Source organism: Enhydra lutris, unplaced genomic scaffold, assembly GCF_002288905.1.
Source record: "Enhydra lutris kenyoni isolate GAN:26980312 unplaced genomic scaffold, ASM228890v2 scaffoldscaffold26, whole genome shotgun sequence".
Classification (NCBI taxonomy): Eukaryota; Metazoa; Chordata; class Mammalia; order Carnivora; family Mustelidae; genus Enhydra; species Enhydra lutris.
The window spans coordinates 24,765,152-24,777,224 of NW_019154110.1; the positions used below are offsets into that span (position 1 = coordinate 24,765,152).

General features: G+C 37.7%; 1 protein-coding gene across 12 annotated transcripts in view; it reads left to right on the forward strand.

Annotated features, from left to right (window-relative positions):
- LOC111151809 (cyclin dependent kinase 12) overlaps nucleotides 1-12,073 on the forward strand; it is an 80,317-nt gene that overhangs the window by 10,485 nt on the left and 57,759 nt on the right. For all 12 annotated transcript variants that reach the window (XR_002640876.1, XR_002640878.1, XR_002640879.1 and 9 more), the window contains exons 3-5: nucleotides 5,415-5,591; nucleotides 7,394-7,533; nucleotides 8,078-8,248. Coding sequence is in view for 4 of the 12 variants with exons in the window: in XM_022510023.1 (XP_022365731.1) it covers nucleotides 5,415-5,591; nucleotides 7,394-7,533; nucleotides 8,078-8,248 (488 nt within the window). In the remaining 8 variants the exon portion in view is untranslated. The remainder of the gene's footprint in view (nucleotides 1-5,414; nucleotides 5,592-7,393; nucleotides 7,534-8,077; nucleotides 8,249-12,073) is intronic.

The following is a 12,073-nucleotide window of genomic DNA, read 5'->3' on the forward strand; positions in this document are numbered from 1 at the left end:
TCAAAGTATAACTCTTTCATAGTCCAATGTACTTAATTTTTAATAGTATGTTAATTATGTAAAAGCTCATACACAATAAAAACAAAACATCTAGTTTCTGTGGAGACATAGATCCATATATATCCATATAAATTCACACCAAAAGGTCCAGAAAGATTTCTTTTTTTTTTTTTTTAAAGATTTTTATTTATGTATTTGACAGACAGAGATTATAATTAGGCAGAGAGGCAGGCAGAGAGAGAGGAGGAAGCAGGCTCCCTGCTGAGCAGAGAGCCCGATGTGGGGCTTGATCCCAGGACCCTGGGATCATGACCCGAGCTGAAGGCAGAGGCTTTAACCCACTGAGCCACCCAGGCGCCCCCAGAAAGATTTCTTTAAGCTAATAATAATGGTTATCTCTGTGAATGGGACTTAAGATGAGGATCAAAAGTAAAGGACCTTGTCTGCAAAATTTTAATATTTTAAAAATATTGAATGCTTCACAAATTTCCTTGTCCTCCTCACACAGGAGCCATGCTAATCTTCTCTGTATTGTTCGGTTTTAGTATATGTGCTGCTCAAGTGAGTACCAATGTAGTAATTTTTAAATGTATGATTATTATTAGTTTTCCATATAAATATAAATAAATTATTAAAGGTAGAAAAATAGAAATGAAGATATCTTCCACAGTCAATTTTATTTTTTCACTATGTGTTTTAAATTCAGGGTGGTTTTTGTTTTTGTCTTTGAATTTTTTTTTTTTTTTTTTTTTTTTTTTGTGGTGCCACAGTACCCCTGTATCATACCAGCTGCACCTGTTTTTACTTGAAAAATAATTTTTATGTCAGAAAACTTTTCAGGAAGAAATCTGAAAGTTGCACGTGGAATTCATTTATATATATATATATATGTTTTTTTTTAAAGATTTTATTTATTTATTTATTTCACAGACAGAGATTACAAGTAGGCAGAGAGGCAGGCAGAGAGAGGAGGAAGCAGGCTCCCTGCTGAGCAGATAGCCTGATGCGGGGTTCGATCCCAGGACCCTGGGATCATGACCTGAGCCGAAGGCAGAGGCTTTAACCCACTGAGCCACCCAGGCGCCCCTCATTTATATTCTTGATCATCTTATGTGAGATTGCAGCAGCTTAATTTTTAAGACTGATTTATAGATCTTTTTGTTGTATACAGTGCTTTGAACATAGAACACTGAATGTGATCAGTAAATATTGCTTATTTAATGAATAAGACTACTGAAAAAGACAGGATCAGGACTTATGTGGATGACACTGGGCGTGTAGTTAATTCATTCGGCACATGGATGATGTAAAGCTTGTATCAGGATTTGTCTTCTTTTAAAGTCCCTTTAGGAATAGAATGAAACTTTTTTTTCAAACATATCTATAGGGCCCGGAGTGTATTAATCCAGGTATCAAATGCAGGAGTGGATTTAACTAATGGTATTGCCAGAGCCTTTCTAATTCATGGTCTGCAGTTCTTTGTTTCAAGAAATAAAGGCTACTAAACTATCCATTCTTCATAATATAGTACATTTATCATGAACATAGCTATTCATCGGGATCACCTGCTTTTTTTTTTTTTTTCTTTAAGATTTTATTTATTTATTTGAGAGAGAAAGAGTGGCAGGAGGGTCAGAGGTAGAGGGACAAACAGACTCCCCACTGAGCAGAGCTGTACCCCAGAACCCCTGAGATCATGACCTGATCCAAAGTCAGACGCTTAAGCCACTGAGCCACCCAGATGCCCTGGGGATCACCTGCTCTTAAGGAGATCATCTGTGTATTCTTTTTAAAAAAAAATTTTAGATTTTATTTATTTATTTGACAGAGAGGGAACACAGGCAGGGGGAGTGGGACAGGGAGAAGCAGGCTTCCTGCTGAGCTAGGAGCCCAGTGTGGGGTAGATTCCAGGACCCTGGGATCATGACTTGAGCTGAAGGCAGATGCTTAACGACTGAGCCACCCAGGCGCCCCTGTATACTCTCTCTTAAAATTTCAGTTAACTGTGGCTCTTGGCTGGCTCAGTCAATAATCATGCAACTCTCAATCTCTCAATTTTGGGGTCGTGAGTTCAAGTCCACGTTGGGCATGGAGCCTACTTCGGATAAATAAAATAAAATTTCAGTTAACCACACAGGGTTTTTAAAATCTTTGTTTTCAGGGCACCTGCCTGGCTCAGTTGGTAGAGCGTGCAATTCCTGATTTCAGGGTTGTGAGTTCAAGGCACACTTTGGGTGTAGGGCTTACTTAAAAAATAAATAAATAAATAAATAAATAAAATCTTCATTTCTGATCCATTTTTTGTGGTTTGGTTCATTTGGAGTTTATCAGACTTAGTAGAGTCTATATTATTCTTTAAGGCTTTATCTTGGGGCACCTGGGTGGCTCAGTTGGTTAAGCGTCTGCCTTCAGCTCAGGTCATGATCCCAGGGTTGTGGGATTGAGCCCCAAGTCGTGCTCGCTGCTCAGCCAGGAGCCTGCTTCTCCCTCTCCCTTTGCCTGCTGCTCCCCTTGCTTGTGCTCTCTATCTCTGTCAAAAAAAATTAAAAAAAAAAAAAAAAAAAAAAAGGACTTTAAAATATTGTGCTCTTGTAGAAGAGAAAGGATCTGTGTGACCATTCAGATTTGATTTAGAATTTTGCGAATGGAATGCTTTGTTCTCATTTTTAATGTATACAACTCAAATTTTTATTTTATTTTTTTTTAAGATTATTTATTTGACAGACAGAGATCACAAGTAGGCAGAGAGGCAGGCAGAGAGAGAGAGAGGAGGAAGCAGGCAGAAGGCAGAGGCTTTAACCCACTGAGCCACCCAGACGCCCTAGCAACTCAAATTTTTAATAGAAGTTTGTAAAAGTAAATCACTTTCTAAACAACCTGCTTTAAGGGGAAAAGGGTAAATGATTGTATTTAAAGTTGTTTATGCTATTGTGAAAAATATTAGGAAATCAGTCTTTTTAAATAGTTGTTATGTAAATTCATATTCTTTATTAACAATAAAGACTTAGTAGTGGTATTGATACTATAGTACAGATTAAATCCCATAATCATAAATTTGAAGAGACTATACAGATTTTAAAATTTGAGCAGTTGTGGAGCTTGGCAACTTTTTTTGAAAGAAAATTATTATACATGAGCATTTATGCAACTACTCACCATATGTGAACCGAACTACAGGCATAAGTGGGGAACCAGGAAATACTGACATTGGCAAGATCAGCTCTTCTTGGTACTGAGTCCTCATAGTAATGACTTAGATGTTCAATATCTGCTCTTCAGTGTTAGATCACCTCTGTACCATATGTCCTCAGCACTGTATAGAGCTGTGTTTTACTGAGTGCCGTATACTGAAGGCTAAAGGCCGTAATGTTAAGCATTGCAATTTTATGAGTCATCATTATTCCACGATGTTTGGTACATTGAAATTTGTTGAAATAGGATTTGACTTGTATTCAGTTTATATGCTCTCAACTGGTAGTACATAGCAAATACTCATGCTTTATGAAATAAACATGCTAAACATGTAATTTTTCAGAAGCAGTGTACATTTTCACAGTAGCAAACTGAACATGAACTTGTAAAGCCAACCTTGGAGAAAACAAGATCTAAATATAAAACATAGACTGAACTTACATGAAGTGATGGTGAGAAAATTCAGATATTTCAGTTCTAGTGAAGCATAACCAAGAAGTATTCTATTTCTGAAGCATGAAGAATTAAGATTTATAAAGAGTATTTTGATATTAGTAGTTGAAAAATTAGGAATTTTCATTCCCTGAATGTCTTAAAAATTGGGGAAATTTAAAAAATCTATATTGTATCCTGTCTGGAGGTTTTCTGGGAACAGGCTTTGTTCCCAGGGTAGAAAAATCTTCCGTGCAGATTGTAATAATGTTTTGTATTCATCTCTGTCATTAACTGAACAAAAAGTTTCAGATGATTCTTTTGAACTCAGTTGACTACTCTAGTTCTGGATGATATGCACAAACTAATCTAGATTCTATTCTGCCTAATTTACAAGAGATTAAAATGATGAAAGTTGGTAGAAAGTTATACTTTTTGCAACTGTTTTCATGTGCAATCTTTAATAAGAAACATTGCAGTGGATGGATCTTTATGGTTCTATGGAAGTATTCATGACAGAATACATGTTTTTATAACCACTTGTAAAAAAATGTGGAGGAAACGCCTTCTGTGGTTAGGAGGATTCTCAGCTTGTTTTCAAGCTTCTGATACTGTGATAAACTAGAAAAGACTTATTATGTAGCATGGTTTTATTTATAGGCATGCATTAGTATGTTATCTTTTTTGAGGACATGCATAGCAAAAATCATTTTTTTTTTTAAATGTATTTTATTTATTTATTTGACAGACAGAGATCACAAGTAGGCAGAGAGGCAGGCAGAGAGAGAGGCAGAAGCAGGTTCCCCGATGAGCAGAGAACCCGATGCGGGGCTCGACCCCAGGATCCTGGGATCATGACCTGAGCTGAAGGCAGAGGCTTTAACCCCCTGAGCCACCCAGGTGCCCCACAAAATCATTTTTTATAAATAAGTTGAGATGCTTAAAAAATTGGATCTGAGCACTGACTTGCCTACTGTATTTCAGAAAAGACATCTTTCTTCCCGCCCCCTCACCCCCACCATTTTGTTGATTTTCATAAGAGGCCTGCTACCAACTGCTTTAATGATTCTGAAAGAGTGTGCTGGACTCTTGACTTAGATTTTTATTTCATCTATCTATCTATTTATTTATTTTTTAAAATTGCATTGGAAATGTGGGAAACCATTGCATTTCCTTTTTTTTTTTTTTAAAGATTTTATTTATTATTTGACAGAGAGAGACACAGTGAGAGAGGGAACACAAGCAAGGGGAGTGGGAGAGGGAGAAGCTTCCTGCTTCCTAAGCAGGAAGCCTGACATGGGGCTTGATCCCAGGACCCTGGGATCATGACCTGAGCCAAAGGCAGATGCTTAATGTCTGAGCCACTCAGGCACCCCAGCATTGTTGAACTTTGATTTCTTATGCTGGTTAAAATACGTGGAGGAGGTTTGGTGACTCCATGACTTACAGTGGTACTTTGGGAATTAAAGATAATTACTTCCTGTATTTTATTTTATCTCAGTAAAACTCCAATAGAATCTTAATAAAAACTTTAAAAAGTTTGTCATAGGACGTACAAGTAATATCCCAAATTTTTTATTGTTTTATGTCCTATGGATTTCTTTTTGTGAAATCCAAGTATTTTTGACTGTGATAAACTCCATCTCCTTATGTTACATTACAGGGTTTTATCCCTTTAAAGTAAAATCTTTATAATCTTTTTAATAGCCAGACAGTATAAGCTTTAAAAAGTTTTATTTTCAAATTTTTAAGTAATTATGATCTTTTTCTTCTCTTCCTCTTTTGTTTAGTCCAAAAGAAATTCCACCTTCAAAACCTGTAAAGAAAGAGAAGGAACAAAGGCCACGTCACTTACTCACGGACCTCCCTCTCCCTCCAGAGCTTCCTGGTGGGGATCCATCTCCCCCAGACTCTCCAGAACCAAAGGCAGTTACACCACCTCAGCAACCATATAAAAAGAGACCAAAGTGAGTTCTTAGAGGGTATTTTATTTTATTTTAGAGAGAATGAATGGGAGTGGGGGTGGCAGAGGGAGAAGGAGAGGAAGAGAACCTCCAGTAGACTCTGCACTGAGTGTGGAACCTGACTCGGGGCTCCACGACGTGAGATCACGACTTGAGCTGAAACAGAGTCTGACCCTTAACCAACTGAACCACCCAGGTGCCCCTGCAGGGACCTATTCTTAATTATAGCTTCCTTCCTTCCTTTTGGGCCTAGATCTCATACTTTCTTCCACAACCTACACCAGTAGGATTATATAAAATTGGGCCTAATGTGTATAGATAAATTTTTAAAGATTTGATTTATTTGACAGAGAGAGAGAGAGAGAGAGATGACGAGTAGGCAGAGAGGCAGGCAGAGAGTGGGGGGGAAGCAAGTTCCCTGCTGAGCAGAGAGTCCGATGTGGGGCTTGATCCCAGGACCCTGGGATCATGACCTGAGCTGAAGGCAGATGCTTAACCCACTGAGCGACCCAGGCGCTCCCCCTGATGTGTATATTTTATATTAATGGATAAAAGCCTTTCTGGGAGACCTGTTCATCTGCACCCTCAGATACCTAGTGTTTTTAGAAAAGCAACGATTTCTCAAATCCAGGTATACCATGAACATTGATCCCACGTGTCTTTTGAGTTTGATACTTAGAATATTAAAAAGTAAGACAGCTCTTTTATTCAGGGTATATCAACCATGTACACATAAATAAAAAATTAATAGATGTGGGGTGTTTTTTTCTTAAACCACATAAATTGCCATGCCATAAATGTAATAGAATCTGGGTTTGATTTTAACTCAGATCTTTTGATTGTTAGCTTTCCTCTTTTTTTAAAAAACTAGACACCACACCCACTGTGGGGCTGAAACTCACGATCCTGAGATTAAGCCAGCCAGGCATCCCAGCATTCCTCTCTTAATAATAAAAATAATTACCATTTATTGAGTACATATTATTGCCAAAGTTTTATATATATATTTTTTTATTCTTTAAAAAAATTTTTTTTTAAAGATTTTATTTATTTATTTGACAGACAGAGATCACAAGTAGGCAGAGAGGCAGGCAGAGAGAGAGGAAGGGAAGCAGGCTCCCTGCTGAGCAGAGAGCCCGATGCGAGACTCGATCCCAGGACCCTGGGATCATGACCCGAGCTGAAGGCAGCGGCTTAACCCACTGAGCCACCCAGGCGCCCTAAAAAAAATTTTTTTTTAAAGATTTTATTTATTTATTAGACAGAGATCACAAGTAGGCAGAGAGGCAGGCAGAGAGAGGAGGAAACAGACTCCCTGCTGAGTGGAGAGCCGGATGTGGGGCTCGATCCCAGGACCCTGGGACCATGACCCGAGCCAAAGGCAGAGGCTTTAACCCACTGAGCCACCCAGGTGCCCCTAAAAAAATTTTTTATTAACGTATAATGTAGTATTTGCCCCAGGGGTACAGGTCTGTGAATCATCAGGCTTACACATAGTAGCCCTATGATGTAGGAATTCTTTTCCCATTCAGTAGATAAGAAATTAAGCAGCACATCTATTATTTGATCTTATGCCTTCCTGAAGCAAAAATCTGTCTTAGCCACTGTGAGAGACCATTTATTTCATATCATTTGATTCCTGCCTTTTTAATAAAGAAATTCATACAAGATTCATGGGTCAGAGAATCATCATAAAAGAATTCTGTTTTCTTCTTCGAATAGACTTAAGTTTTTAAAATAATTTTATTTGGTTTGTCTTGGGGGGGGCTCCTTTTTTTTTTTTTTTTTTTGCCTTTTTTTTTTAGAATTTGTTGTCCTCGTTATGGAGAAAGAAGACAAACAGAAAGTGACTGGGGAAAACGCTGTGTAGATAAGTTCGACATTATTGGGATTATTGGAGAGGGAACCTATGGCCAAGTATATAAAGCCAAGGACAAAGACACAGGTAAATATTGCCACAAAATTCTAGATGTCAGAAGTTTAAAAATTTTGCAGTACTAATGCTGAAGTAGACTTAGCAAAAGTAAATTTCGAGTTCTAATTTGGTTTCCAAAAGTTACTAAAAGACTAAAATTTTCCGAAAGAATCATATTATTATTACTGTTTAAAAACCTTCCTCTTTATCTGTTGTGCATTGTTAATATTTTATAATAAGCTTGCTGGGAATTTAAGAGAGTAGAAATAAAATTTATAGGTTGCTCTTTGGTAGGGGTTAGTCCTTAAAGATAAAATGAAGTAGTTGGATTTTTGGCATATTTTAATAATTCAAAATTTTTAGGCCTAGCTGAATACTGAATTAAGAAATACAAGTCTTTAAAAAAATGGCAAGAAAGGGAACATGGGGTTTGGTTTTGTTTTTTGAGGTATAAAAGTATCTGGTATATAGCATTAAAGTAAGCTAAATCTGTCTTTCAGAGCAACTCTGGGCATATATTGGCTGGCCAAAAAATGCTAATTGATAATGTAATAGTTTGAATTTGTTGTAACAGGAGAGCTAGTGGCCCTGAAAAAGGTGAGACTGGACAATGAGAAGGAGGGCTTCCCAATCACAGCCATTCGTGAGATCAAAATCCTTCGTCAGCTAATCCACCGAAGTGTTGTTAACATGAAGGAAATTGTTACGGATAAACAGGATGCACTGGATTTCAAGAAGGACAAAGGTACTAGCAAGGAATCATATTTCTACAGGGTAGATTGGTACATCTTATTTTTTTCTCTTAGCTTGTTTGCCTGTTTGGCCAACTTCTTGAATCCATACTGGAGTGAAGATGTTAGTTTTGAAGTCTCTCTCTCTCTTTTTTTTTTTTTTTAACAAATTATAATAATAGTAATGGAAATTAAACCCAGCTTTATCAGTTACTCTTTTTTTTTTTTTTTAAGATTTTATTTATTTATTTGACAGAGATCACAAGTAGGCAGAGAGGCAGGCAGAGAGAGAGGGGGAAGCAGGCTCCCTGCTGAGCAGAGAGCCCTATGCGGGGCTCTATCCCAGGACCCTGGGATCATGACCTGAGCCGAAGGCAGAGGCCTTCACCCATAGAGCCACCCAGGTGCCCCTCTTTTTTTTTTTAAGTAGGCTCCATGTCCATCATGGAGCCCAGCATGGGCCTTGAACTCATGACCCTGAGATCAAGACCTGAGCTAAGATCAGGTGTCGGATACTTAACCGACTATCACCCAGGTGCCCACAGTTGCTCTCATTTTTACATCATCCCTTCTGGTTATTTTTTATAATGCATCCATATTTTTACATGGTTTTGCACTTACACAGTTTAGAATTCAAAGCAGATTATTTCTAAAACAATCTTCAGATCACATACTGGTTTGTTTTCTTGGATTTGTAACTTTTGCCTCTTTGGGGGATAAAATTGTTCATTGATACTTATGTTTGAAGTAGTCTATATATGTCATTCAACCTACTTTTATTAAGGCAAATCTGAAGATTTCTTTTATGAAGAAATGACATCTGTGAATATAGTCTGGAATGTTAAGAGAGAACACAATTGAAGTACATAAAATTAGGGAGGTAATAGGTAAAGTTAAGCTGGGCTTATTTATAAACCCTTAAAGATATTAGCACTAGAAGAGTAGCACTTCTCAAGTTTGGTAGAAGTAGTTTTTGTTTGTTTTTAATTTTATTAAATGGTAGAAGTAGTTGTAAGGAAATGAAAAGAAATTCTGCTTATATAACAGTGGTTAGATAAATTTATGGATGTTAGACCAGAATAGAATTAAGAATACTGGTATTCTGGTAGACTGGGTGTGTCTTAACTTCTGATTATAAGAATAGTCAAATGTGTAGGTAGTTTCTCTAAAGATAAACAAGAATATGTTAATTGGTTTCTTCTGGAGTGGAGTTTAATTTTCCTTTGCTGTTCTATACTGTTTAAATAGTTTACCGTGTACTGTTTAAATTCTTTTTAAAAAAATCATAAAATAATAAAAGAGTGAATAAATGGATGTGATGCATACCCATTGTGGTAAAATTAAAAATGTGGAAGGGTAAGAAAAAGAAAATGGCAATCATTTCTCTCCCACTCCATCCCAGTCTACCACCATCCATAGAAAACCACTATAGTATTAGCATTTTGATGTATTTCTTTCTAAGTACTCTAAATATGTTATATTTATTTTAGCATAACTGAGATCAAAGTATATTTAGTGTTTTGTAACTGGTTGTAAGTCATTTCCCATGTCATTAATGTGCTTTAATGACTGCATAAGGCTAGATGAATCTACATTTACTTCATCAGTCTCTCTTGAGCAGTTAGTTGCCCATTTATTTTATTTATTATTATTTTTTATTTTTTATTTTTATTTTTTATTTTTTATTTTTTTTATTTTATTTAAAGTTTTGTTTTTTTTTAAAGATTTTATTTATTTATTTGACAGGGACAGATCACAAGTAGGCAGAGAGGCAGGCAGAGAGAGAGAGAGAGAGAGAGAGGGAAGCAGGCTCCCTGCTGAGCAGAGAGCCCGATGCGGGACTCGATCCCAGGACCCTGAGATCATGACCCGAGCCGAAGGCAGCGGCTTAACCCACTGAGCCACCCAGGTGCCCCTATTTTTTATTTTTTTAAAGACTTTATTTATTTATTTGACAGACAGAGATCACAAGTAGCAGAGAGGCAGGCGGTGCGGGGGGAAGCAGGCTCCCTGTTGAGCAGAGAGCCTGATGTGGGGCTCGATTGCAGGACCCCGAGATCATGACCCGAACCGAAGGCAGAGGCCCCAACCCACTGAGCCACCCAGGCGCCCCAATTTATTATTATTTTTTAAAGATTTATTTGTTTATTAATTTTTTTAAGATTTTATTTATTTGACAGCAAAATCACAAGTAGGCAGAGAGGCAGGCAGAGAGAGAGGGGGAAGCAGACTCCCTGCTGAGCAGAGGAGCTCGATCCCAGGACCCTGAGACCATGACCTCAGCAGAAGGCAGAGGCTTAACCGACTGAGCCACCCAGGTGCCCCAAGATTGATTGATTGATTGATTTTTTAAAAGATTTTATTTATTTATTTGACAGAGCGAGAGATCACAAGTAGGCAGAGAGGCAGGGAGAGAGAGGGAAGCAGGTTTCCTGCTGAGCAGAGACCGCCTTCTACGCGGGGCTTGATCCCAGGACCCTGAGATCATGATCTGAGCTGAAGGCAGAAGCTTAACCCACTGAGCCACCCAGGCACCACCCCCCAGATTTATTTTTAGTGAGAGAGTACATTTGCGTGAGTGGTGGGAGAGATAGAGGGAGAGGCAGAGAGATTCTTTATGCCAAGCAGACTTGCTGAGCATGGAGCCCAGCTCAGGGCTCAGTCTCATGACCCTGAGGTCATGATCTGAGCCAAAATCAAGAGTCAGATGCTTAACTGAGCCACCCTGGCGCTATTATTACTTTTTTTTAAGCAAGCTCTATGCCCAGTGTGGGGCTTGAACTCATGATACCAAGGTCAAGAGTGACATGTTCTAGCGACTGAGCCAGCCAGATGCCCCAATTAGTTACTAGTTTAAAAAATGTAATAGTTCTGCATTGAATATTTTTGGTCATAAATCTTTATGTTTTGATTTATTAATATAGGTTCTTAGAATTATTTGGCGGAATGGATTTAATATTAGATTGCTTTTAAGATAGTAATTATTTATGCCCACCTGTGAGTGCCCATTCCACTTTATCCTCCCTAAGATTGAGTACATCTTTTTAAAAAATTGTCATTTCAAAGGTGCCTGGGTGGCTTGGTCAGTTAAGCGTCTGCCTTTGGCTCAGGTCATGAGCCCTGCGTTGGGCTCCCTGCTTAGCGGGGAGCCTGCTTTTCCCTCTTCTGCTGCTGCTCCCCTACTTGTGCTCTCTCCCTCTATCAAATGAATAAATAAAATCTTTCAAAAAATAAAATATATTAAAAAAAGTAAATTGTCATTTTGATAGGTGGAGTATCATGTCATTATTTTGGATTACATTCCTTCTGTTACTTCTGAGTTCTTTTCCATGTTTATCATGCTTATCAGCTTAAACATGTTAAACATGTTTCCATGTTTATCAGCTTCACTTATTGTCTCTTCTTTGAGTTGTCCTTTTGTGTCCTGTATCTACTTACCTTTTGCATTTGGGTGTTTTTCTTATTAGTTTGTATGAGCTCTTGACTAAATCTAAGATATTCCTTTAATGCAGTGTTTCTTAAGTTTTGGGGGGTTATGGACCTCTTTAAATATCTTACGGATCCATACTTTAAAAAAATAAGTTCAAAATGTTGCATATTATGTGTTTAAAATATTGCATACTCTTTCAGGGAGTTCAAAGAATCCTTGAAGCCTACTCTCTAGATTAAGAATCCTTGCCCTTACGCTGGTAGGAGACAGAATTTTAGACTGGATAGATAATTGTCTAACCTAGGTTTAAAACTGCTTATGTTACAATATTTGTCTTTGTCATGTACCCTGCTAAAGTGGAAAGACAGCATGGATTTCAGATTTTTTACAATTCTCTTAGCATACTTAT